This window comes from Anser cygnoides, chromosome 22 (genome assembly GCF_040182565.1).
Source record: "Anser cygnoides isolate HZ-2024a breed goose chromosome 22, Taihu_goose_T2T_genome, whole genome shotgun sequence".
Taxonomy (NCBI): domain Eukaryota; kingdom Metazoa; phylum Chordata; class Aves; order Anseriformes; family Anatidae; genus Anser; species Anser cygnoides.
In genome coordinates this window covers 5,912,021-5,937,952 of record NC_089894.1, presented here as the reverse complement: position 1 = coordinate 5,937,952, position 25,932 = coordinate 5,912,021, and the positions used below count along the sequence as shown (strand labels likewise).

The 25,932-nt window shown below is 65.9% G+C and overlaps 2 protein-coding genes across 11 annotated transcripts; one reads left to right on the top strand and one right to left on the bottom strand.

The window, feature by feature from the left end:
* Positions 1-2,515: 2,515 nt before the first annotated feature.
* Positions 2,516-17,065, bottom strand: SLC4A1 (solute carrier family 4 member 1 (Diego blood group)). Of its 6 annotated transcripts, none has more exons than XM_066981584.1 (22): positions 16,918-17,045; positions 14,089-14,166; positions 13,912-14,005; positions 12,756-12,825; positions 12,562-12,662; positions 11,541-11,614; positions 11,127-11,304; positions 10,911-11,046; positions 10,683-10,824; positions 10,134-10,212; positions 9,319-9,503; positions 8,119-8,326; positions 7,823-8,026; positions 7,511-7,659; positions 6,762-6,956; positions 6,250-6,417; positions 5,978-6,067; positions 5,650-5,816; positions 5,297-5,550; positions 5,041-5,210; positions 4,646-4,819; positions 2,516-3,821 (listed from the first exon to the last, which is right to left on the bottom strand). In XM_066981584.1, exons 2-22 carry the CDS (start codon positions 14,104-14,106, stop codon positions 3,741-3,743), a joined length of 2,937 nt encoding a protein of 978 aa, XP_066837685.1. In that variant the 5' UTR covers positions 14,107-14,166; positions 16,918-17,045; the 3' UTR covers positions 2,516-3,740. The 6 variants fall into 6 exon arrangements, with proteins under 6 accessions (XP_066837685.1, XP_066837686.1, XP_066837687.1 ...); XM_066981585.1 differs by lacking the exon at positions 16,918-17,045 and adding an exon at positions 15,140-15,382; XM_066981586.1 differs by lacking the exon at positions 14,089-14,166 and having other exon boundaries at positions 16,918-17,065.
* Positions 17,066-19,285: 2,220 nt separating this feature from the next.
* RUNDC3A (RUN domain containing 3A) lies at positions 19,286-25,793 on the top strand. Of its 5 annotated transcripts, none has more exons than XM_066981602.1 (11): positions 19,286-19,484; positions 21,063-21,178; positions 21,316-21,449; positions 22,020-22,105; positions 22,205-22,294; positions 22,395-22,475; positions 22,558-22,723; positions 23,003-23,160; positions 24,478-24,615; positions 24,710-24,816; positions 25,010-25,793. In XM_066981602.1, the coding sequence occupies exons 1-11, from the start codon at positions 19,378-19,380 to the stop codon at positions 25,150-25,152; spliced, it is 1,326 nt and encodes a 441-aa protein (XP_066837703.1). In that variant the 5' UTR covers positions 19,286-19,377; the 3' UTR covers positions 25,153-25,793. The 5 variants fall into 5 exon arrangements, with proteins under 5 accessions (XP_066837703.1, XP_066837704.1, XP_066837706.1 ...); XM_066981605.1 differs by having other exon boundaries at positions 19,387-19,484; positions 22,007-22,105; XM_066981606.1 differs by lacking the exon at positions 19,286-19,484 and adding an exon at positions 20,100-20,118.
* Positions 25,794-25,932: the final 139 nt, after the last annotated feature.

The window sequence follows — 25,932 nt, the reverse complement described above, 5'->3', positions numbered from 1 at the left end:
GGAGTGTGTTATGGGGGTGTTACATGGGGTATCATACGTGTGTCATGTCTGTGTCATACATGTGTGTGCTACAGGGGTGTGTCATACAGGGGTGTGTTATGGGGATGTTATGGGGGTGTTACATGGGGTGTCATATGGGGGTGTTACATGTGTGTGTCATACATGTGTGTTATGGGGGTGTTACATGTGTGTGTCATAGGGGGTGTGTTATGGGGTGTTACATGTGAGTGGGACATGTGTGTTGCAGGGGTGTCATGGGGGTGTGTCATGGGGGTGTCACAGGGGTGAGTGTGTCATACGTGTGCGTGTTACGTGTGTGTCATACATGTTTGTGTTACGGGGGTGTCATGGGGGCATTACATGTGTGTCATATGGGGATATTACAGGGGTGTCACGGGGGTGTTACATGTGTGTGTCATACATGTGTGTGTTATGGGGTGTTACATGTGTGTGTCATACAGGGGTACGGGGGTGTGTTATGGGGGTGTTACGTGTCTGTCATATGTGTGTTATGGGGGTGTCACGGGGTGCATGTGTCATATGGGGGTGTTACATGTGTGTGTCATACATGTGTGTGTTATGGGGTGTTACATGTGTGTGTCATACAGGGGTACAGGGGTGTGTTATGGGGGTGTTACATGGGTGTTACGTGTGTGTGTTATATGTGTGTGTTATGGGGGCGTTACAGGTCTGTTACATGTGTGTGTCATATATGTGTGTTATGGGGGTTATGGGTGTGTGTGTCATAGGTGTGTGTTACATGTGTCTGTCGGGTGTGTTATGGGGGTGTTACGTGTGTGTCATGTGTGTATGTCATGCATGTGTGTTGCATGTGTGTGTCTCGTGTGTGTTATGGGTGTGCGTGTGTCATACATGTATGTGTGTGTGCTGTGGGGGTGTGTTCCGTGTGTGTCACAGGTGTGTGCCATACGTGTGTGTTAGGGTGTGCTTGTGTCATACATGTGTGTTACCTCTGTGTGTCACACGTGTGTATTACAGGTGTGCATGTCTCATGTGTGTTACATGTATGTGTCATGCATGTTACAGGTGTGTATCATATGTGTGTGCGTGTTACGTGTGTGTGCCGTATGTGTTATGGGTGTGCGTGTGTCATATGTGTGCTGCGTGTGTCCCTGCGTTATACGTGTGTGCTACACGTGTCCTTACGTCACATATGTGTGCAAGTGTGTTCCTATGTCATACAGGTGTTGTGTGTCCCGTGTGCGTGTTACGCGTCCTCATGTCACGCGTTCGTGCCACACGTCTCGTCACGGCACAAATTCAGCTTCTCTAAACGTGGAGATTTTGTGAATTCACCCCACAGACAGCTGTTTTGTCCGGGTTGCTCCCTGGATGCGGTCACACCCGGACATCCCCCCCCCGCACGGCACAAACCGCACGGCCCCGAGAAGGACGGACGGACGGACGGACAGACGGACGGATGGATGGACGGACGGATGGACAGACGGACGGATGGATGGATGGAAGGACGGACAGACGGACAGACGGACAGATGGACGGAGAGGCCACAGCTGCGCCTCCTGCTCTGGGTGAGGCGACGCGTCTCGCCGTGGCGCAGCAGGGAAAAATTGCAAAAGGCCCTCCCCCCCCCCCCAAAAAAAAAAAAAAGGAAAAGGAAAAAAGGGAGAGGAAGAAGGAAAAAAAAATAGAGGGAAAAGGAAAAAAAAAAAGAGGAAAAATGAAGGAAAGGAAAAAAGAAAAAAAAATAACAGGAAAATGGAAGGGAAGGGAACCAAAATACCTGCAGCCGGGCAGGCCACGCACACGCACGCTGACGTTTTCAGTCTTTAGGTTTTTTATTTTTTTTTAACCAAAATGGTCGATGCTTGCCGGGGGCAGCACGGAGCCCCCCCCCCGCGGCCGGGTCACTTCCACCAGCAGGGCCCCACCACCCGGCCCCGGCCCCGCACCCAGCAGCCCCCCGGGACCCCCTGCCCTGCCCGGCTCCTGCGGCATCGCGGGGCTTCGGCTCGACGGGCTCGGACCCCTGAAACCCCTCCGGCGGGCAGGCCAGGGCTCGGCTGCTCCCGTTTGTATTCCCATTCCTAATTCTATTTCCATTATTTCTATTTCTATTATTTCTGCTTGTATTCCCATTCCTATTTCTATTTCTATTATTTCTATTTCTATTATTTCTATTTCTATTTCCTTTCCTTTCATGTTATTTTATTTTATTATTTTTTTATTTTATTCTATTCTATTCTATTTTATAGCATTTATTCTATATTATTCTACCGTATATTATTCTATTTCATATTATTTATTCTATTTTATATTATCTTACATTATTTATCACTTTATCTTTACAAACAAAGGCTCAGCAAGACACTGTGACGCCGCCTGCTCTTTGGCCCGTCTCAGGCCCCGGGCCCCCCCGCAGCCCCCAGCCCCGGGCTCTGCCCCCCACCCCCCCCCAGCCCCGCTCCCCTTAAATTATGAAATTCTTTATTAATTCTTTATTTTTCAGCTCGCGGGCGGAAGGAAGGGGCCGGCCTCGGGTCCACAAGTCTTTATTAGAGCCGGGCACGGGGTGGGGGCGCGATGGGGGGGGGCTGCGGGCACGAGCCCTGGGGGGGGGCACGAGCCCGGCCCAGCCCCGAGCGGCCCCCGGGGGCAAGGGGGCAACAGCGGTGCCCGGCCCCAGCGGGCACGCTCACACTCACACTCGTCCTCACACTTGTGCTCATGCTCACGCTCACGTTCATGCTCACACTCATGCTCGTGTTCACACTCACAATCCCACTCATTCACTCACACTCATGCTCACACTCATGCTTACACTCATGTTCATGCTCACGCTCATGCTCAAACTCACACTCACGCTCATGCTCACGCTCACATGCTCACACCCATGCTCAGTCACACACTCTTGCTCGTGCTCACACTCGCTCGTGCTCACACTCATGCTCACACATTATTACACACTCATGCTCACGCTTACACTTGCTCATGCTCACATTCACTCGTGTCCAAACTCACGCTCCCGTGTGCTTACATACTCATGTTCATGGTCACACTTGTGCTCACGCTCACACCCTCGCTCATGCTCACACTCGCTCACGGTCACGCTCACACTCACGCTCACACTCAGCCGCAGCGGGAGCTGGGGCCGGGCCGGTGTGGGAGCGACCCCGGCGGGACGGGGCAGGGCTGGGGGGGTGCCCAGCGACCCCGAGCGCCACCAGCACCGATCCTGCCCCCCCCGCCGGCAGGTTCGGCCCCGAGCAGGGCAATAAATCAGCTCCTCGGCCGCTTGCGACGCCTCGTCCCTCCTGTACACACGCACACGGAGCACACCCAGCCCTCCCAAATAAATTACAAACTTCCCCAGGCACTAGCGTCAAATATACAGATCACTCCTCGCAGCTGCTTTTTTTTGGTCCTAGTTTTAAGTGCTTTTTGCATCTTTTTTTTTTTTTTTTGATTTTCCTTGCGTTCTGAGCAAGCCCTACCTGCAGAAGCATCAGCATTATTATTACTATTTTTTTTCCGTGTTTTTTTTTTTACCACGATTACCTCCATTGCAAACATCTCCCCCCTTTGCTGGGCTATTTACATCCCTGCCCCGGGGGGGTGCCGGTGGGAGCGGGGGTGCTCCCCCTGCAGAAAAGGGCAGAGAAAGGGAGAAAACGGCTCGAAAACGGCTCCACGGGGCGAAAGCGGCGTCCCCGGGGGGGGGGGGCGGCGGATCTACAGGCTGGGGGGGCCGGAGCAAGCCCTTAGCTGGGCATCTGCACCTCGTTGTACACGTCCTGGCCCTCCGCCTCCTCGAAGGTCACCACCGCGTCGTCCGCGTCCAGCTGGGGGCAGGAGGGGGCGTCAGGGGGGGACGGGGTGGGGGGGGTGGGGATGGGATGGGATGGGATGGCATGGCATGGCATGGCATGGCATGGGATGGCATGGGATGGGGCAGGAAGAGAATGGAGATGGGAACAGGAATGAGGATGAGGATGACAATGAGGATGATGATAGGGGACAGGTAGATGGATGGAATGGGGATTGGGATGGTGACAGGGACCGGGATGAGGATGGAGATGGGCACAAGGACAGGGAGATGGATGGGGACAGGGATGAGGAGTCGGTTGGGATTTGGGATGGGGACAGGGACAAGGATGAGGCCAGGGATGGGGACAGGGACAGCGACAGGGAGATGGACACGGATGGGAATGGGATGGGGACAGGGTGGAGATGGGATGGGGATGGGGTTGGGGACAGGATGGGGACCGGGTGGGGACAGGGAGGCACCAGGAATGGGGAGGGAGGTGAGGATGGAACAGTGATGGGGATAGGGACAGGGATGGGAACAGGGACAGGGAGTGGATAGGGATGGGGACAGCGATGGGGATGGAGATGGCAGCGGGGACAGGGACAGCAAGGCATGACAAGGGGTCAGGAATAGGGACAGGGATGGGGATGGGGATGAGAATGGGGACAGGGATGGAGACAGGGATGCAGAGAGGGGTGGGGATGGGTCGGGCACAGGGATGGGGATGGGCCGGGCACAGGGATGGGGATGGAGATAGGGAAGGCATGTAGACAGGGGACGGGGATGGGGACGGGGATGGGGACGGGGACAGGGACGGGGACCCATCAGTGGCTCCCATCCCGTGCCGGGGCTACGTACACATTTGAGCTCGATCTCGCGGAAGATCTTGGGCAGCAGGAAGCGGCGCAGCGGCACGGTGAGGATGAGGACGAAGGGCAGCGCCAGCGAGGCCGGGCTGGCCTTCACCCCCCACAGCAGCGCCAGGACGAGGATCTGGGTGAGGGTGAAGAGGTGCATCCGCCACGTCTTCACCTGCGGGGACAAAAGGGGTCAGGGTGGTGGGGACAAAAGGGGGTCAGGATGGTGGGGACAGCCTCCAGCACCCATCTTGGGGGGGTGGGCAGAGGGAGAGGGGGAGCAGGACTGGTGACCCGGCACGGACAGGCAGAGGAGGCTTTTTGGGGAGCCCCAACCAACAGCAGGACCAGCTCGGGGTGCCCCCAAGCCCCTCAGGTGACCCAAGGCTCGCTCACCCGGGTGACGTAGACCTCCTTGGGGTGGTACTTGGGGGGCATCAGCAGGAGCAGGATGCGGTCGAAGAGCTGGATGCCGAAGAGCGAGGTGACGCCCATGTAGAGGAAGATGCCGAAGAGGACGGCCAGCGGGATGTACTTCAGGATGGGCTCCATCAGGATGGAGACCCCTGGGGGGGACACGGAGCTGTCAGGGACCACCGCAGCGGCACGAAGAGGGGGGGTCTCCTCTCGCCGTGCCCCCTCCCGCGCTCACCGATCAGCACGGCCACCAGCAGGCCGCTGATGCGCTGCTCCTTGACCTCCAGGATCTGGGGCTTCTCGCCCCCAGCCGAGGATTTGCTCATGACGGTGAGCGCGTTGGCGTGCGTGATGGTGCGCACGGTGGTGGCGCTGAGCCACGGCATGCCGAAGAGCGCCGCCACGCCGCCCATGGCCACGATCAGCAGCAGGTCCAGGTGGAAGCCCGAGCCCTTCACCAGCTTCCTCTCGGGCTTGCTGACGATGAGGCTGCGAGGACGGAGGGGACGCGTGGGTTGGGAAGGTTCCCCGGGCAGGTCCCCTCCGTCCCCACCCCGCCATCGTGTCCCCTTCCCCCTTTGCCCTCACGTGGTGATCTGCGTCTCGAGGAAGATGAGGATGAAGACCAGCAGGGCGGGCACCACGGAGGCGAACATCATCCAGATGGGGAACGAGTTTTCCTTCCCCATGGGGTTGATAAACCAGCCCCGGGCCGTCGAGTTGGTCACCTCCAGCCCCTTGGGGACCTTCAGTTTCTGCATGGGACCACAGATGGGGGGGGTGAGCGGCGGGGGGCTCGAGGCACCCCATGGGCACCCAGGAGTCATGGGCGCCCCCCCCCCCCCCATTTCCCCCGCCCACCCGGCTCCGTGTCCCCTTGCTGGGGACAGCCGGGGTCCCGTCCCCCCCCCCGGACCTGCGTGTAGGTGTCCTTGATGAAGAAGTCAGCCAGCGCCATGATGAAGATGGAGATGGGCACCCCAAAGTCCCCGATCAGGCGCCGGACCTGCGGGGACACCGCGCCCACGGTAAGCCCACCCATACCCCATATGCCCCCCGCCCACGTTAAGCCCACCCATACGTCCCCCGTCCCCACCCAAGGGTCCCTGTTGTGTGTGTGTGTGCTTGGGGGGGTGACGATGCCGTGCCCCTGATGTCCCCCCCGCCCTGCAGCCCCCCCGTGCCCACCTTGCCGGGCAGGAAGGCGCTGTTCTTGAACTTGCGGAGGAAGAGGGCGAGGAAGAAGGTGCCGGCCATCAGGACGAGGGAGAGCAGAGCCGTGTTGGGCTCGGCCACGTCGGGGGTGACGATGGCCTGCACGTTGTAGACCCGCTGCAGGGGGTGCGCCCTGAAGATCTGGGCAGGGGGAGAGGGGTCAGGGACAGCCGGGGGATGGGGCAGCACCCGAGGTGTCCCCGCGGGCACCCAGGGTGACACCGTCCCGCTGTAACAGACTGCATGGGGAGGGTCCGAGCTGGGGGATGAGGGCAAAAATAGGGAGTCCCCAGCAGCTCCTGGGTGAGGGATGCCTGCCCCAAACCCAAACCGTGGGGAGAAGGACGGGGTGGGAAGGTGCTGGGGAAGGGGAGAAAACGCTGCGGGGATGGCTCCATCCTTGCTGCAGCCCTTGGGCACACAGGACCCAGATGGGGACCCCACTCCCCAGCCCCCTCCCCGCTCACGGCCCCCGCGCCCCTCACCGTGATGAGCTTGACGAAGGTCTCGTAGATGAAGATGAGGGAGATGAGGAAGGAGAAGATCTCCTGGGTGTAGCGGGACAGGTAGCGCACCAGGAAGCTGCCCTCGCAGGCCACCACCACCAGCACCAGCAGGATGAGCCAGAAGCCGATCCACACCCGTCCCACGATGTACTCCAAGCCCTGGCCCTCACAGAACTGGGCACCAGGGGACACGGCCCCATCAGCCCCACGTGTGTCCCCCAGCACCATGGGGCTCTGTGGTGGTCCCGCATCCCCTGGGGCAGCAGTACCCAGCGGGGTTGCCTGCTTGGCTGCACCCAAATGGCATCGCCCGCATGGTGTCACCCAAGTGACATCCCCCATGTGGCATCCCCCCAGGTAGCTTCCCCTTTGTGGCACCATTCGTGTGGGATGGCCCAGGTGGCATCCCAAAAGTGCCACCCCCTACGTGGCATCACCCCTGTGCCATCACCCATGTGGCACCACCCTCATGGCATCACCCACGGAGCATCCCCCGTGTCACCTCACCTGCAAGGCACCATCCATGTGGCATCACCCTGTGCCACCCCAAAAAGAGCCATCCCTGATGTGCCATCACCCCTGTGCCACCCCAAAAAGAGCCATCCCCCAGGTGACACTGCCTGCCTGACACCCACCGTGTGCCACCCCCCGGTGCAGCACCCTGTGCCTCCCCCGGGGGCTCACAGGGCAGGGGCAGGGGGTGCCTGCAGGGGGGAGGCAGCACCCACCGAGAAGAAGGCTTCCTCGAAGACCAGCAGGGGCCCCGAGAAGCCGACGACGAGCAGGGGCTGGGCGCTGAGGATGCTGAAGAGGACGCACTGCACGCAGGTGGAGATGAGCAGCTCCGACACCCCCATCATGCCCTTGGTCTTCTCACCTGGGGGGGGGGCAGAGCCCGTTACTTCCCCGGGGGGGACACAGCACCACGTGCCCCCCATCCCACACCCCTTGACACCCCGGGGACGGCGCTGCAGGCGGTGGCACCCCATGCGCCCGACCAGGGGACGTCTCCGTCCCCACGTGCGTCCCCCCCTCCTTACCCAGCAAGCCTCCGAAGGTGACAGCGGGGGACAGCGCCGCGAAGTAGATGAAGATGACGGCGGCCAAGCACTGCGGGCTGAGGGCGTCCTTGATGTCGCTGAGATATTTGGGGTAGCGGCGGCGGATGTCCCGCACCAGCCCACCGAAGGGGCGCCCCGTCCTGCGCAGGGGGTCGTCGTCCTCCGGCTCCTCGCTCTTGGTCCCTGGGGACGCACAAACAAGGTCGTCCCGCCAGCCGTGGGGACGGGACCGAGGGGACCCGGTGGGGGTGGTATGGGGTGTCCCCGGGACGTACACGTCTCCTTTAGGAAGTCCTCGGGGCCCTTCTCGGGGTGCTGGTAGCGGCGGCGGAGCAGCTGGCGCTGCAGCGGCACCAGGCTGCGCAGGTGCTGCTCGCTGGGGGTCTCGGTGGGCGGCAGCACGATGCTGGCCTCCAGGAAGGCCTCGACCCCCCGCAGCAGGTCCTGGCGGCCCTCGGCCAGGTAGGCGTCGCGGCGGAAAACCTGAGGGGACGGCCGGGGATGGAGGTTGGTCGCCCCCGCAGCCCCCGTGGGGACGGGGCACTGTGGGGACACGGGGGGGCGTGGGGATGGGGGCACACGGGGGGCTGGGACCACGGGGCATGGGGGCACGGGGACAGAGTGGGGTGGGGACATGGGACACTGGGGCCTTGGGGACCTGGGACACTGGGGCCTTGGGGACTTGAGGACGTGGGGACACAGGGACCTGGGGACATGGGGACACAGAGGGATGGGGACATGGGACACTGGGGCCATGGGGACTTTTAGGCACTGGGGCCATGGGGACCTGGGGATGTGGGGAAACAGGCCTGGGGACATGGGGACATGGCAGGATGGGGACACAGTGGGATGGGGACACGGGACACTGGAGCATGGGGACTTGAGGGCACTGGGGCCATGGGGACCTGGGAATGTGGGGACACAGGAGTCTGGGGACATGGGGGGAATGGAGGCATGGGGTGATGGGGATGTGGAGGGACATGGGGATATGGGGGGATATGGGGATGTTGGGGGGACATGGGGGACACGGGGCACACGGACACGGGGCTGTAGGAGCACACAGGGCCATGGGGATGTGCACACTGGGACAGAGGGGAACGGGGACACAAGGGCATGGGGCCACGGGACCATGGGGACGTGGCAATATGGGGACATGGGGGACATGGGGCCACGGGTCCTTGCACACATGGGAACGGGCAGATATGGGGGCACGGAGCCACTGGAGCATGGGGATATGGGGGGACAGAGGTGCATGGGCACACGGGCATATGGGGACAGGGCTGCGTGGGGACATGGGGACAGGGCTGCACGGAGACATGGGGACAGAGAGGGACGTGGAGGGGGGTGACAAGCCCTGCTAGAGGGTGCAGCCCCCAGTCTGGGGACCCTGGGGAGCTCAGGGGCAGGCGGTGGCGGTGCTGGTGGCGGTGCTGGTGGCGGTGCCGGTGGCGGTGCCGGGGACAGGCGGGCCGTACCCTCTCGGACATCATGGTGGCGATGGTGCGGCCGATCTCGTGGTAGCTGACGTGGGGGCTGTCGGGGCCCAGCACCACGAAGAGGAAGCGCACGGGCAGGGGCACGTTGAGGACGGCGTCCATCGTCACCGCGTCCCTCAGGCGCACGAAGGCCAGCGTCGGCTGCTCCAGGAAGGCTGCGCAGCCTGGGGGGGGGGACGGGACGGGGTCAGGGAGGGTCGGGCATGGGGATGTGGGGCACAGGGAGGTGGGGACAGGAGCATGGGGACATGGAGACATTGGGATATGGGGACATTGGGAAATGGGGACGCAGGGAGACAGTTACATGGAGGCACAGGGACACAGAGGCACGGGAATGTGGGAGGACAAAAGGGTTAGGACATGGGGCACAGAGACATGAGGACACAGGGACATGGGGACACGGGGACATGGGGCACAGAGACATGAGGACACAGGGACATGGGGACACGGGGACATGGGGACACGGGGACATGGGGACACAGGGATATGGGGACACGGGCACAGGGACACTGGGGCGTGGGAACATGAGGGACATAGGGACATGAGTGGAGAACTGGGAAGATGAGGACACGGGGACATGGGGACAGGGAGGCGGGGGAATGGGGGGACAGCGGGACAGGGAGCGGCACTGAGCAGGAGTAGGCGAGGGCTGAGGATGGGGGGGGGAGTAGAAAAAAGTGCAAGAAAAGCAGCAAGTGAGCGAGCAGCAAGGCAGCGAGGGGCCGGCAGCAAAGCCCCCCCACGCACCCCGACCATGGGCCTGATCCTGCACCCACAGCACCCCGGGCACTCACCCACGAGGACCAGTGTGGCCTCGGCATCCTCAGGGAGCTTCTCGGGGAGCTGGGGCCCGGGCCTGGTCCCGCTTGGGGTCTGTTGCGGGCAGAATGGCAGGAGTCAGCTGGTGGCTGTCCCTTGTGTCCCAATCCATCCCCTGCGTGTCCCCACGTGTCCCCCACATGTCCCCTGCATGTCCCTTGTGTGTACCCTGTGTGTCCCCTTCATGTCCCGCTGCATCCCTTTGTGTCCCCCACATGTGCTGCTCTGTCCCTGCAAGCCCAGCTCCCTTGCTGCCACCTCTGCCCCTTCTCCTCCACAGCACACCCACGTGCACGTGTGTGACCCCAAAAGCGCAGGTGTGCGTGTGTGCGCGTGCATCGGCCTCTGCAAGAGTGCACGCGTGCACGTGCAACCGTGTGTGCGCACACCAGGGCGAGAGCCACCCGCACACGGAGCGCAGGCGTGTGGTGCCCACGGGTGCCTGTGGGTGCCCTCCCTGCAGCCTGACCCCCCCCAAAACCCCAGGACCCCAACCCCAGGAGCCCCCCCCCACCCCCCCTCACCTGCTCGGCCCCATCCAGCGCCCGCATCTCCAGGGCCTGGTGCTCCCGCAGCAGCGGCTGCTCCGTCTCCACCGGCACCGTGCCCGAGCGCTGCAGCTGCGCCGGCGGCAGCGTCCACACCGACTCGGCCTCGCTGGGGTGCCTGCAAGCACCGGGGGGACGGCGTGAGGTGGGACAACGCCCCCCCCCAAAACCCCCTGATACAGCCCTTAGGGTCCTCAGCCATACTTGTGCTGCAGCAGCAGCGTCCTCAGGATGTCCTCCCTGTCCTGCGGCTTGATCTGCCCCTCGTAGATCATCTGCTCGATGAGCACGTGCGCCACGGCCGCCAGCGAGGTGGCCGCCACGTCGAGGAGCACGGCGCCTGCGGGGACGCCACCGTCACCGCCCGCCCACCCTGGGGGTCCCCACCAACACCCCCCCCAGCCCCGGTGGTGTCCCCACCTTTGGCGAGGGCGCGGTGCAGGTCCAGGAGGCTGCGGTAGGTCAGGAAGGAGACGTGGGGCTGGCCCCAGTCCCCGCCGGCCGTGAAGTTCTCCTCCAGCTGGAGCCAGCGGCCGGCCTCCATCCAGCAGAGCTCCTTCTTGCTGTCCATGACCAGCTCGTGCAGCTCCGTGTAGACCTGCAGCCGCAGCCACGGGGGTGTCAGAGCCCCCCCCCCCAGCCCTCACCGGGAACGCCCGGGTGTCCCATAGCTGCAGCAGTGCCACCCACCATGGATGGGACCCCCCAGGTCCCGGTGTCACCGGGGTTTGGCACCGTCCTTGCAGCAATCTGCCCCCCCCCGGGAGTGGGAATGAAGGGGGGGGGGGTCCCAGGGGCACACGCAGCACCCAGCTGGTGGGCGTCAGCACCCACCTCATGGGTGTCCCACCGGGACACGAGCCGCCTGCTCCCTGCCGCCTCCAGGTCCACATCGGTCACCGACGGAGCTGCGAGCGGAGCCAGCGCCGCGTTAGCTGGTCCTGACCCCCCCTCCAGCCCCCCGGGGTCTGTCGGAGGCGTCCCCCCCATCGCCCCCATCCCCAACACCCAGCTGGGGGGTGCTGGATGTGTCCCCCTGTCACCTCTGCCCTGCCGGTTCCCCGCTCCGGGGCAGGGTGACAGCCCCTGGGGACAGCGCCCGGTGCTGGGCTGGATGAGGCCATGCGCTTCCCCGCGGCCGGCACAGCCCCGGTCCCGCACCTCGGGGTGCACCAGGACGGGGACAGGGATGGAGACGGGGACAGGGATGGAGACGGGGACAGTTTGTCCCCAGCCAGCACAATCCCAAGAGCGCAGCGTCCCCTGTCCCTGTTCCCTGCCTACCTGCGCCCCCCCCCCGCGCTCCCCGTGCGTTCCTGCCCTATAAAGCCTGGGCGCGGGTGGCGGGCCGGCCCCACGCCCTGTGTGCACCATAAACCCCGCAGCACTTTGCCTTTGCTGACAGTAAACACCGGTACAGCCCCCGGGGGGGCAGAACGTCCCTGTCCCCGCTGCGCCCACTCTGGGGACCACCACGGTCTCCCGTGTCCCCCGCCAGGCCGCGGTGACACCGAAAGGCCCGCATCCCGCTCTGCCGGGATGCCGCCCGCACGCCAGCGGGGACGGGCGCGTGTCCCCACTGGTGTCCCCGAGGGCACGTGGGCACGCGCCGAGCTCGTCCTCGTCCCGGCCCGCTGCCACCGCCGAGCCGCCCAGCGCCAGCCGGCGTTCAGCCCCGAGTGGTTCTTGTCCTCACCCCAAACAAAGCCTTTATTTATCCTCAATCAGCGGGCGATTACGGGCAAGCGGCCGCGGTCACCCTGCAGCACGCCCCGACGCCTGGGTGACGGCCGCCTCGCGGGGCTGAGGGTGGCACAGGGGCCCGGGGGGGGGACGCCGGGGCCGGGTCACTCACTCTGCCCTCCGCCACGGCGGCTGACCCTTCCCGGGGGGGCCCCGGCCGCGCGCCTCCTCCCGTCCAGGTCATAGGATCCCCGGTGGCTGGGCAAATACCGGCTGCAAAACACACACGGCGGGGACGGGCGGGTGAGCGCCGCGCGCCCGTGGGTGCCGGTGGCCTCCCGGGGCCGAGCCGCGAGTGGGACTCACCGCAGGGGCGCCAGCTCCTCGCCTCTCGCCCTCCGCGCGGCCAAAGGGGGCCCGGTGCCGCCGCCGGCCCCTGCGCAGAACGGGCGGCAGCGTTACCTCAGGTGGGCGCGGGATGGGGACAGCCACCACCCCACCCTGTGGCCAACGTCACCACCCGGCGTCACCCCATGGAGGGGTCCCGGGGAGCTGGGGACACCAAGACCTTTGGGATGCACGGCGGCAGCCAGCGGGGACCGGAGGGGAGCCACCCCGCTTCATCGAGCACAAAAACCCGGCTGCGGGAAGGAAGAGGGGCAACGAGACCCCTCTGAACGCCCCTCGCCGCCCACCCAAGGACCCCGGTGTCCCCAGGCTTGGCCATGTCTCCTGCACCCGCCAGCAACGTCCAGGGTTTCAGCAAGCCGTGCTGGCACCCATGCAGTGCTGGTGCCCGTGCGACATGCCTGTGCAATGCTGGCACCCATGCAATGCCGGTGCTCATTAAACGTTGGCACCCATGCAACGCTGCCACCCATGCAATGCTGGCACTCGTGCAACGTCGGCACCCATGCAACGCTAGTGCCCATGCAACACACCTGTGCAACACTGGCACCCGTGCAACACCAGTGCCCATGCAATGCCAGCACCCATGCAACGCCTGCACCCTTGCAACGCCGGTGCCCATGCAACACGCCTGTGCAATGCTGGCACCCATGCAACACCACTGCCCATGCAACGCTGGCACCCATGTGATGCCGGCACCCTTGCAATGCACCCGTGCAACCTGAGTGCCCGTGCAACACGCCTGCACAACGCTAGCATCCATGCGATGCCGGTGCTCATGCAATGCTGGTGCCCGTGCAGCGCTGGCACCCGCAGAACTCCGTGCAACGTGCGCCCTTGAACCTCCAGCGCCCAGGCCATGCCAGCGCCCGTAGGGTGCCGGTCCCCGTGCAGCCCAGGTGCCCGTGCAGCACCACCGCTCGTGCAACGCCCTTCCGTGCAACGCTGTCACCTCCGCAACGCTGCTGCCCGTCCGACGCCGGTGCCCATGCAGTGCCGCCAGCCATGCCATGCCAGTGCCGGTCCCATCGCCCCTGCCCCGCTGGCCCCCACGTAGCACCCCCGCCCCCCCCTGCGCCCCCAGCTCCCCCCTCCGCCCGTCGGTGCCACTCACTGCTCGTCTCCTCCAGCGACATCCTCGAGCCCTTTATCCCCGGGTCCTCGTAGCCCTCGGGGTCCAGGTTTCTCCGCATCGTCTCCTCGGCGTCCTGCGGGGCAGAGAGCGGCGGGGAGGGGGCTCAGCGGGGCGGCCGGGGGCCGGGGCGCAGCGGCGGGGCCGGGGTCTCCCTACCTGGCCGGGCCCCTCCATGGCTCCGCGCTGCGTCCCAGCGGTCGGCCCGGCGGCGCATTAACGCCCGGGGCCGGCGCCCTGCAGGCGGTGCGGGGAGAGGAGAGAGAGCGTTAGGGAGCGGCGAGGGCAGCGATCGGGCCCCCCCCGTGTCCGCTTCGGGAGGTAGTGGGGGCTGGGGGGGGTCCCACGGGAGCCGGGCCCTGCGCTGCTGGTGGGAACCGATGGCAGAGCTCCGGCTGCTGCCCGCCGGGACGCGGCATCGCGCCCCGCTCCCACCCGTGCCCACGCACGAGGGACGTCCCGTGCGTGGGTCAGGGTCCCTGGGGGGCTGTGCGCAGGGATTAGGGTCCCTGTGGGGCTGTGCGCAGGGGTCAGGGTCCCCGTGGGGCCGCGCGCATGGGTTGGGACCCACAGCCCTTCGCGCGGGGGTCAGGTCCCGTGTGGATGCCTGCGTTTAGCGGGGACCCCAAACAGAGCCGTGTACGTGAGTGGGGGCCCCATGCAAACCCCCACCCGTGGGCCAGGTCCCCTGGGGAGCCGCGCGTGTGGGGTGGGCCCCCCAGCTCTTCATGAGTGGGTCGGGCCCCATATGGACCCACGGGCACGTGTGGATCCCCACGCAGGGGTCGGGTCCTTTATGCACCCATGCGTGTGGCTCAGGTCCCGCGGGGGTGCACGCACCTAGGTGGGGGGTCCCACGCCCACGGGGGGGGGGGGGGGGGGGTCCCGCCACCCCCGCCGCCACCCCAGGGGACATCCGCCAGGGGGCGCCCTTCCCCACGCGCGTGGGGCCCCCCCAGGGCTGGGGCACCCCCGGGAGCTCCCCCCACTTTTTCTCCCCACCCCCCCGCCCCAGGAGCCGCGTGGGGAGCTGGGGGGTCCTGTCCCGGCCCCAGCACCCCCCACCCGTGGGGTACCCACGCAGGGGGACCCCCCACACCCCCTGCTGCCCCAGCCCAGGGACCCCTCGTGGGGGGGGCGGGAGGTTGGGGGGGTCAAGGTCAAGGTGGGGGGGGGGGGGGGGGGGGACAGCGGGACCCCCAGCTCTCACCAGGGTGACGCAGGACCTCGCTCCCAGGCTGGCAGCAGCGGGGACCCCACTGGGGACACGGGGACCCCGGCAGGGTCACGGGGATCCCGATGGGGATTCAGGAGCCCCGGGGGGGGCAGGGGGGGACGGGACGGGACACACACGGAGGAGCCACCGTGGGGCTGTGGAAGCCACCCGTGGGGACACGGGAGCGGTGACGGGGTCACGGGAACCATGGCTGGCTCCGGACCCGGCCTCCTCCTTCCTGCCCCGCCTGGCCCCGCTCTGGCAGCGGCCCCTGGCCCCCCAGGCCAGCCCCGATCCCCGGCCCCGCTGCCCCCCCCCCCCAGCCCCACTGTGGCCCCGACGCCTCTTGCGTCAGCCCCGCTGTGCCCCGCTGATAATGCGGCTCCGGTCCCCGCCCCGCTCCCCCCCGCTGCCCCCCTGCTCCTGCGCATGGCCCTCGGGGGCCAGGCAGCGCCCCGAGGCCAGGGTGAGGGGCTGGGGGGTGCCGGGCAGCCAGGTCACCCCCCCCGGGGAGGTCTGCACCTGCTGCGGGGTGCGTGGCCATGAGGCAGCCCATGCCTGTTGCGTGGGTGTGCAACAGGGAGCCCACACCTCCCATATGGGTGTGCAATGGGGAGCCCACACCTCCCATATGGGTGTGCAATGGGGATCCCACACCTCCCATATGGGTGTGCAATGGGGAGCCCACACCTCCCATATGGGTGTGCAATGGGGAGCCCACACCTCCTATAGGGGTGTGCAATGGGGATCCCACACCTCCCATATGGGTGTGCAATGGGGAGCCCACACCTCCCATATGGGTGTGCAATGGGGAGCCCACACCTCCTATAGGGGTGTGCAATGGGGAGCCCACACCTCCCATATGGCTGTGCAATGGGGAGCCCATACCTCCTGCACGGGTGTGCAACGGGGCGCCCACACCTCCAACCACGAGCACTCGTGCTCAGTACAGCCCCCACACCACCCACACCATGTGCTCAGCACAGAGCCCCCACCACACGCCCCGTTGCACGCTGGAGAGCCCATACCTGCCACCCCGCAGAGCTGCCGTGCCCGGCACGGAACCCGTACCTCCCGAAGGACATCCCATAGTGGTGCCCAAACCACCGTTCCCAACGCACACAACCCATGCACCCAGCATGGAGCCCGTACCTCCCAAAGGACATCCCATAGTGGTGCCCAAACCACCGTTCCCAACGCACACAACCCATGCACCCAGCATGGAGCCCGTACCTCCCAAAGGACATCCCGTAGTGGTGCCCAAACCACCGTTCCCAACGCACACAACCCATGCACCCAGCATGGAGCCCGTACCTCCCGAAGGACATCCCATAGTGGTGCACAAACCACAGTTCCCAAAGCACACGTCCCATGCACGCGCAGCAATAATTCCTCGAGCACCCATCCCATGCACCCAGCATGGCACCCATACCTCCCAAAGGACATTCAAAGGACATCCCATGCACCCATCCTGGTGCCCACACCGTAATTCCCAAAGCACACGCCCCATGCACCCAACGAGGCACCCACACCTCCCGCAGCACCCATCCCGTGCACCCATCACGGTGCCCCCCCAGCGCAGGTGGTGCAGGACCTATGGACCCCCTACACCCCGCCACCCCAGCACCGAACCCTCCTGACCCTATCCCGCACCCTACAGGGCCGTATGCCCCCATATGGGCGCCCTTGGGTGCCCCCACCCACCCCATCCCCACCTCCCCCTTACATCCAGGGACCCCGCGGTGCCCCCCACCCCCGGACCCCGCACCGACCTTCGGGGTGGCTCGGGGACGCCGCTGCCGTCGCCGCCAGCCCCCGGCTCTACGGTGGAAGAGCCGCGCGCCGCCGGGGCAGGCACCCAAATGCCCTGAGTCACGCTCACCTCCTAATCTGCCCCCCACCGCTCGCCCCCCCGGCTCGCCCGCCCCCCCCGGCCCCGTAAACAAGGTTATCGGGGTGCAACATCTTGCGCCTCGGCGGCTGCGCCCGTCCCCAGCCCGCGGTGCTGCCCCACGCTGCCCGGCCCCGCTCCGGCCACCCCGCGATCCCGCAGCTGCTATCGGGGTTTTGGGCTCCGGGTTTCCCTCGGGGAATCCCCGGGAATCCTCTCCCCTCCTTGGGGTTGGGGTTTTCTCTTTTTAATTTTTTTTTTTTTTAATTTTATTCCCAAAAAAATGGGGTTCCCCCAGGCTGGGGTGGCACAAGGCGCTGCGGGGCCCGTGGGTGGCGGAGGGATGCGTCCGTCCTGGGGTGTCCTGCAGGCAGGGTGCACCCTGTGCGTGCGTGAGTGTGCACTCATGTGTGTGCAAATGGGTGTGCACATTTGTGTGCATGCACAAACGTTTGCACTCGTGTGCAAGTGCACACAGGTGTGCGTGCAACTGTGCACAAAGGTGTGCATGCACCTGCGCACGAGTGCATGAATGCGTGCAGATTTCCAAGCGCACGTGTGCATGCACATGTTAGTGCAGGTGTGTGTGCATGCGTGTGCACACATACACGCATGTGTGTGTGCACTCACACGTGGGTCTGCACGCTTACAATCCAGGCTGCTCCAGCACGCAGCGTGCAGGGAAGGGGAGAAAGGTGAGCTGGGAGCGCCTTGCACGCGCACACACATGAGCACACGCGTGCACACACACATGCACACACGCGTGCACACGCATGCACACACTCACGCCAGCTCGGGGACCCTCGCAGGGCCGTGGGGACGGTGCCCGGGGGGCTGCTGGCCCCGGCGGGGCTCGGTGCCGGGAGGGGCGCAGCCGCGGGCTGGGTGCCGCGATAACGGCCCCCGCCTTATCTGGGTGACACCGAGGGTTCCCCCCCCCCCCCCCCCCCCGCAGGTTTTGGGGTCCCGGGCACCCCGCTGCCCCCACCAGGAGCTGTGTGGGGGATGAGGAGTGCATGTTCCCCCCCCCCCCCCCCGGGGTGTCTGGGGGGGGCACATCCCCAGGGACACCCACTTGGGGTGACTCTGATTTATCCGGGTGCTTTTTTTTGGGGGGGGGGGATGGGTGCAGCACCCCCCCTTGCTTTCCCTGTTGTACCCCTGGGGAAAGTGAGGCATGGGGCAAGGGGGGGGGAAAGGGGGGCAAAGGGGTGTCGTCCCCCCCCAGCCCATTTGGGGTGGGGCATGCGGGGAGGGTGATGATCGGGGGGGTGAAGTTCATGGGGCGGTTTGGGGGGGGTGATGTTTGTGGGGGGGGGTGACACTTATGGGGTGGGGCATGGGAGGGGATGTTCATGGGGGGGTGATGCTCGTGGGGGGGGGTATGGGGGGTGAAGCTCATGGGAGGGAATGATGCTCATGGAGGGGTGAGCTTTATTATGGGGGTGAGCATTATGGGGGGGGCATCGTGGGGGGGCATCACGGGGGGAGAATACCATCGTGGGGTGAGAATCACTGGGGGGAGCATCATTGGGGGGTGAGCATGGGGGGGGCATAATGGGAGGGGGCATCATGGGGGGGCATAATGGGGGGGGAGCATCATCAAGGAGGGCATCGTGGGGGGGGGCCACGTTTATGTCAGGGCATGGGGGGTGATGCTCACTGGGGGGTGAACATTATGGGGGGGGAGCATAATGGGGGGGTCATCATGGGGGCAGAACATCATTGGGGGGGTGAGAATCATGGGGGGGGGCGTCACTGGGGGGTGAGCATCATCAAGGGGGGGGCATCGTGGGGGGGGACCTTCATGGCAGGGCATGATGGGGGGGTGATGTTCACGGGGGGGGGGGTGCTCATCGGGGGGGGATGCTCATGGGGGGGATGCTCATGGGGGGGATGCTCATGGGGGGGGGGGTGCTTAGATGGGGTGATGCTCGGGGGGGGGATGCTCATCAGGGGGGGATGCTCATGGGGGGGGATGCTCATGGGGGGGATGCTTAAATGGGGTGATGCTCGGGGGGGGATGCTCATGGGGGGGATGCTTAAATGGGGTGATGCTCGGGGGGGGATGCTCATGGGGGGGAATAAGCATGGGGGGGGGGATGCAGGCGGGGGGGTGACGCTCCCCCCATCCCCCTCCCTTCCCCCCAATCCCCACGGGGCTGATTTCGGGGAGGCCGGGGGAGGCCCCATCCCGGCGCGTGGGGGTGGGAGAAAGAAGGGGGGGGGCAGGGGGGGTGGGGTAAGGTTGGGGGGGGGGGAGGTTGGCGGGGGGGGGCCGCGGCGGCGCGGGGGCCGCGGGGAGGGGGCCGCGGGCCCTGGCGGCTTCGCCCCGCTCTGGATGGAAGCGAGCTGCGTCCAGGCTGCCATGGCTCTGGGGCTCTCCTCCAAGAAGGCGTCCTCCAGAAACATCGCCGTGGAGAGGAAAAACCTCATCACCGTCTGCAGGTGGGGGCCCGGGGGGGGGGGGGCACACAAACCCCCGGGGGGGGGACACCCCGAAATATAGCCCGGGGGGAGGGAGCGGAGGGGGGAAGGGGAGGGGGAGAAGGATGGGGATGGGGGACCCCCGGTGGAGGGGATGGAGGGGAGGGAGGGGGGGTGCAGGGGGTGGGGGGGTGGATTTCTCCCCCCCCCGCAGCCCCTTCAAGCCGGGGGGGGGATTTTTTTGTCGTTGCCGGTGTTGGTTTTTTATTGGGGGGGGGCGGTTTGGGGATGGGGAGCGGGGGAAGGATGCGGCTGGGATGGAGCCCGGGGGGGGCTGGGGGCTGCCGGGCACGCGGGGGCTGCGGGGAGCGGGGGGGGGGCGCACAGGGCCGGAGGCTCCGGGGGGGGGCGGTGGGGGGGGGCACAACAACAACACGGGGGCTGCAGGCGCCGGGGGCGGCGATGGGGAGGCAGGGGGAGGCCGCAGAGGCCGGGGATGGGGGGGAGGCCCTCGGGGGGGGGGGGGGGTGAGGGGTGTGGGGGGGGGCACCGGGGACCCCCCCCCGTGGGGTGTGGGGCCGAGGAAGTGACGTCAGGCCGCGGGCCAGGCGGGCAGCGGGACGCAGGGATGGAGGAGCGGGGATGGAGGATGCGGGTTGCCATGGCGACGCCGGCTGGATGGGGGGGGGCGATGGGGATGGGGTCTGGGGACCGGGGGGGGGGGGCACGGGGATGGGGGGCCCTGCAGGTGGCGGGGACGGGGAGGGCACCCGGGCTTGGGGTCACCCTGCCCCGTGCCCCCCCCGGTGCTGATGTCGGGGTCTGGGGAGCCCCCAACACCTCTCACAACAACACGGGGGCACCTCCATACCCCCCCCCATACCATGGGGACCCCCTGTGTCCCCCCCCCAGGTCACACAGGGCACCCCCTCTCACCATGACACCGGGGGGGGGGGGGTCTCCACCTTTGTGGTCACGCCACGGGGTCCCTCCAGCCCCCCAGCCGCCACCCCCAGCCCTCCCCCTGTACCCCACAGGTTGCCCCCCTGCATCCTCCCCATCCCCGGCCTCCGCGGGCCCGATCCTGGGGCCTGGGCCGGGCCTCGGCCCTCCCTGCGGCCAAGCGGCCGGCGGAAGGGGAAGCCATCACCGCCCGCGCGCGGCCGGGCAGGAAGGGGGCCTTTGTTCGCCCTTCCTGGCCGCTCGCGCCGAGGGGCAGCGGCGGCCTCCCCGCGGGCCCCCCGGGGACGTGGGGACGAGGAGCCGGAGCCCGCGCGTCCTGCAGGGTTTGGCAGGGCCGGCGCCGTCCTCCCCCCCCCCCCGGGTGTCCCCTCCCCGCTGCAGGTGGATGCGGTGTGGGGAGCGGGGGCACGCGGCGCGCCCAGCGCCGTCGGTTGGGTTTTGGGTGCTCGAGCCAAAACGGAGACAGCCGGCGCTGTGCCCACGCAGAGATGTGAGCCCCGTTTTGGGGAGGAATCATGGGAAAAGGGGCTTTTTGGGCTGAAAACGCATGGCCTGGCAGGGCACCGGGGAGTTTTAGTCCTCTTGCAGCCCCGTCCCCTCCCACCCTGTGACACCCGTGTGTGTGTCCCCTGCCAGGTTCTCGGTGAAGACCCTGCTGGAGAAATACACGGCGGAGCCCATCGACGACTCCTCCGAGGAGTTCGTCAACTTCGCCGCCATCCTCGAGCAGATCCTCAGCCACCGCTTTAAAGGTAGCGCGGGGACCCTCGTGTGTCCCCTCCAAGCGCCGGGTGGGGACACGCGGCCGTCGTGTGCTGGGCGCGGGGCTCGGAGCCGCTGGGGCCGGGTGTACTGGTGCGGCAGCCCCGAGTCGGCCCCGTCCCCGCAGGCCCCGTCAGCTGGTTCAGCTCAGATGGGCAGCGCGGCTTCTGGGACTACATCCGGCTGGCCTGCAGCAAGGTCCCCAACAACTGCGTCAGCAGCATCGAGAACATGGAGAACATCAGCACCTCCAGGGCCAAGGTCAGGACGGGGACAGCCCCAGCCCTATCCCTGTCCCCATCTCAATCCCCATCCCATCCCATCCCATCCCATCCCATCCCATCCCATCCCATCCCATCCCATCCCATCCCATCCCATCCCATCCCATCCCCATCCCATCCCATCCCATCCCATCCCATCCCATCCCATCCCATCCCCATCCCTATCCCTATCCCTATCCCTATCCCTATCCCTATCCCTATCCCTATCCCTATCCCTATCCCTATCCCTATCCCTATCCCTATCCACTTCTCTGTTCCCATCCCCTCTCTGTCCCATTCCCCATCCCATCCCCATCCCTGTCCTCATCCTATCCCTGTCCCCATCCCTGTCCCATCCCCTCTCTGTCCCCATCCCCTTTCCCTGCCCTCCCGCAGCCCCAGCCCTCCCCATCTCCCCCCTGGCGGGGCCACATGAATTCACCAGGAGGGGATCCCTGGGCTGAAACAGGAGCGGGGACCACCCCTGCACCCCAGGACGAGGGGAGGGGGGCACGAAGCAGGGTTTGGGGGCGCAGCACGCAGCAACACCCCGCTCAGGGCTGCCTTGCAGGGCCGGGCATGGATCCGCGTGGCGCTGATGGAGAAGCGCATGTCCGAGTACATCTCCACCGCCCTGCGCGACACGCGGACCACCAGGTGAGCGGCCGCACGTGGGGTGGGCACGAGGAATTTTTGGGCTTTTTTCCCCGCCCCCCTTTCCCTCCTGCCTGCCCACCCAGCCTCTGGTCCCCGCAGGCGCTTTTACGACGACGGGGCCATCATGCTGCGGGAGGAGTCCACGGTGCTCACCGGGATGCTCATCGGGCTCGGCGCCATCGACTTCAGGTAGGATGCGGGCAGGCGGCCGTGATGTCCCACCCCTGACGCCCCCTCCCCAGGGCTCCCCTCACCCTCTGCTTCCTCCCCACGCCCCCCCCGGGCCCAGCTTCTGCCTGAAAGGCGAAGTGATGGATGGCAAAACGCCGGTGGTCATCGACTACACGCCCTACCTGAAGTTCACGCAGAGGTAAGAGCAGCCCCTGCGCCTCTCCGTGGTCCCCTCGCCCTGTGCCCACCCCCCCTGACCCCCGTGTGTCCCCCCCCCCCAGCTATGACTACCTGAGCGAGGAAGAGGAGCGGGGCAGCGTGGAGAGCAGCACGAGCGAGGACAGCTCCCCTGACCACCCCTACCTGCCGCTGGTCACCGACGAGGACAGCTGGTACAACAAGTGGCGCAAGATGGAGCAGAAATTTCGCATCGTTTACGCCCAAAAGGTACCGGGGAGGAGGAGAGGGGACGGGGACGGGGGGGACGGGGGGTCACGGATGGGGCTGGATGGGTCCCAATACTTATGGGATGCTCTGAGATGGCTGGGTCCTGATCCCTGCGGGATGCTCTGAGCACCCCCAGCACGGCGCTGGTTGGGTCCTGATCCTTATGGGATCTGAGCACCTCCAGCACGGTGCTGGATGGGTCCCGATCCTTATGGGATCTGAGCACCCCCAGCACGGCGCTGGGGACCTCGCAGCACCGCTGACGGTGGCCTCGCGCAGGGGTACCTGGAGGAGCTGGTGCGGCTGCGGGAGTCGCAGCTGAAGGACCTGGAGGCGGAGAACAAGCGGCTGAAGCTGCGGCTGGAGGAGGTGATGGTGCAGAACCAGCTGGAGAAGAGGGAGCTGGAAGGCGTCATCCTGGAGCTGCAGGAGCAGCTGTGAGTGTGGCCCCATACCGGCCCCATACTGGCCCCATACCGGCCCCATACTGGCCCCATACTGGACCCCCAGCTGCTGCCAGGTCTGGGCCCACGGAATCTGGGTGGGTGGTGGGGACTTGGCATCCCATACGCACCCAGTGCCTGGGTGCTCCGTGCACCCTGGGGGATGTGGTGGGTCCCCATCGTCCTGGATGTTCTGTAGGACATGGTGAGTGCACTGTGCTCCTTATGTCCTGTAGGACATGGTGGGTCCCCAGCTCCCTATATGTTCTGTAGGACTTGGTGAGCACACTGTGCTCCATGAGTACTGTAGGATGTAATGGGTTCCCAGTGCCCTATATGTTCTGTAGGACATGGTGAGTCCACAGTGCTCCATATGTCCTGTAGGACATGGCTGGTCCCTAGTGCCCTGTACGTCCTGTAGGACACGGTAGATGCCCAGTGTCCCACACATCCTGTAGGACATGGTGGGCCCTCAGTGTGCCATATGTTCTCTGGGACATGGTGTGTGGTCGGTCCCCAGTGCTACATGCACCCTGTGGGATGTGGTGGGCCCCCAGTGCCTCATACGTCGCAAAGGACATGGTGAGTCCACAGTACTCCATATGTTCTGTAGGATGTGGTGGGTCCCTAGTGCCCTATATGTCCTGTAGGACGTGGTGAGTGCACTGCGCTCCTTGTGTCCTGTAGGATGTAGTGGGTTCTCGGAGCCCTGGCTGCTCTGTAGGACATGGTGGGTCAGCAGTGTTCCATACGTCCTGTAGGATGTAGTGGGTTCCCAGTGCTCCATATGTCCTGTAGGACATGGTGGGTCCCTAATGCCCTATATGTCCTGTAGGACATGGTAGATCCCCAGTGTCCCATACATCCTGTAGGATGTGGTGGGTCCCTAGTGTTCCATATATCCTATAGGACATGGTGAGTCCACAGTGCTCCATACATTCTGTAGGATGTGGTGGGTCCCTAGTGCCCTATATGTCCTGTAGGGCGTGGTAGATCTCCAGTGTCCCAAAAGCCCTGTAGGACATGGTTGGTCCCTAGTGCTCTGTATGTCCTGTAGGACATTGTCAGTCCACAGTGCCCTATATGTCCTGCAGAACATGGTGGGCCCCTAGTGCTCCATACATCTTATAGGACATGGTGGGCCCCCAGTGTCCCATACATCCTGTAGGACACGGTGTGCCCCCAGTGCCCCGTATGCCCTGTAGGACACGGTGTGCCCCCAGTGCCCCGTATGCCCCGTGGGACACAATGGTTGTTGGGTGCCCAGCGCCTGCAGCTGCACCAAGTGCTGAGCGCCCACGTGTGCCGCAGGACGGGGCTGATCCCCTGCGAGAACCCGCAGCTGGCGCAGCTCTCCAAGGAGATGGTGACGCCCCTGGTCAACCAATGGCCCTCGCTGGGGACGCTCAACGGCAACGAGAGCGGCTCGGACGGCAAGCTCTACAGGAGGTAACCCCCCGGGGGGGGGCAGAGCCGCCCGACCCGCGCCCCATCCGGCCCCGGGGAGGGGGGGGGACGGGGGCTGAGCGCCGTCCCTCCGCAGGCACAGCTTCGTGAGCACCGACCAGCTCTCGGCCGAGAACAGCCTCAGCTCCGACTCCCAGCGCCTGGGCGAGGGCAAGCGCGAAGGCGAGCCCTGGGGGCCCTTGGGTAAGACCCCCCCCCCTTAGCCCACCCCAGTGGGGTGCTGCACGGGGCCCCTCCTGCCCTCGACACCCCCCCAAGCTAGGGATGCTGCCCACACAGCCACGGGGTCCCCAGGCCACCTCGGCGCAGCCCAGCGATCCCGGAGGGGTGGTCCCCATCCGCAGCCCCCCGCGACGCCCGCTCTGTGCCCCCGCAGGGAAGGACCCCACGCCCTCCATGCTGGGGCTCTGCGGCTCCCTGGCCTCCCTGCCCAGCTGCAAGTCCCTGGCCAGCCTCAAGTCCAACGAGTGCCTGGTGAGCGACAGCAACGAAGCCAGCCCGACCCGCAGCCCCAGCTGAGACCCCCGGCCCCCTCGCCCAGCGCCGCCGCCGCCGCCGAGGACTGACCTCGTCCCCCTCCACCCTGGGACCGACGGAGGACGGAGGGACTCGCCCAACCCACCGGGGAGGCCGGGGACGGCGTCCTCCCCCCTTCTCTGCACCCCACCTCGGCTGCGCATCGGACCCCAAGCCCGGTCCCCGGCTGGAGACGTGGACCCGTTGGGATGGGGATGCTGGAACGGGACCGGGATGTGTCTGTGTGTCCCTGTCCCCCCCCCTTCCCCCTGTCCATCCGAGCTGGGGAGGAGGTGACGAACTGCGGGGACACCAGGGTTGTGCTGCGGGGTGCAGGAAGGGGGTTTGGGGTGAGCCCCCCTGCAGGGGTGAGGGCCCGGGCACGGCCCCGTTGCCATCCCAAGGGCTCGGGGCGCAGCTCTTCCAGCCGGGCTTCGTCCAGCAGCCCCCCGCCTCAGCACCCATGGGACCACCCGTCCCTCCTTGCAGCCGCATCCCCACAACAGCGATGGGACCCCCCCCCTCCTTCCCTCCCCATTCCCCCCCGGGTTTTGGGGTGTTTGGGGTGTTTTCGGGTTTTGGTTCAGCCCCAGCTTGCCTTGTTGGAGCGAAAGGAATCAATAAACGCAGCGATACGAGCTGGCCCCCCTGAGCACCCGGCCGGCTGGGAGGGGGAAAAGAGCCCTGTGCCCCCCCACCCCCACCCCACAAAGGGATATGACGGGGGTGCTGGGAGCCCCCATGCCCCAAAGAAGCCCCCCAGCGCTGCCCTGGTGGGTGACA

Coding starts and splice junctions, on each gene's coding strand:
- SLC4A1 (XM_066981583.1), bottom strand. CDS start 12,080: ATGGTGCACACAGGGCGTGGGGCCGGCCCGCCACCCGCGCCCAGGCTT. Junction 11,305..11,540: donor CCCGGTGGGACACCCATGAG/GTGGGTGCTGAC, acceptor CTGCGGCTGCAG/GTCTACACGGAGCTGCACGA. Junction 8,327..9,318: donor CCACCATGATGTCCGAGAGG/GTACGGCCCGCC, acceptor CCGTCCCCTCAG/GTTTTCCGCCGCGACGCCTA.
- RUNDC3A (XM_066981602.1), top strand. CDS start 19,378: ATGGAAGCGAGCTGCGTCCAGGCTGCCATGGCTCTGGGGCTCTCCTCC. Junction 22,476..22,557: donor TACCTGAAGTTCACGCAGAG/GTAAGAGCAGCC, acceptor CCCCCCCCCCAG/CTATGACTACCTGAGCGAGG. Junction 23,161..24,477: donor CTGGAGCTGCAGGAGCAGCT/GTGAGTGTGGCC, acceptor CGTGTGCCGCAG/GACGGGGCTGATCCCCTGCG.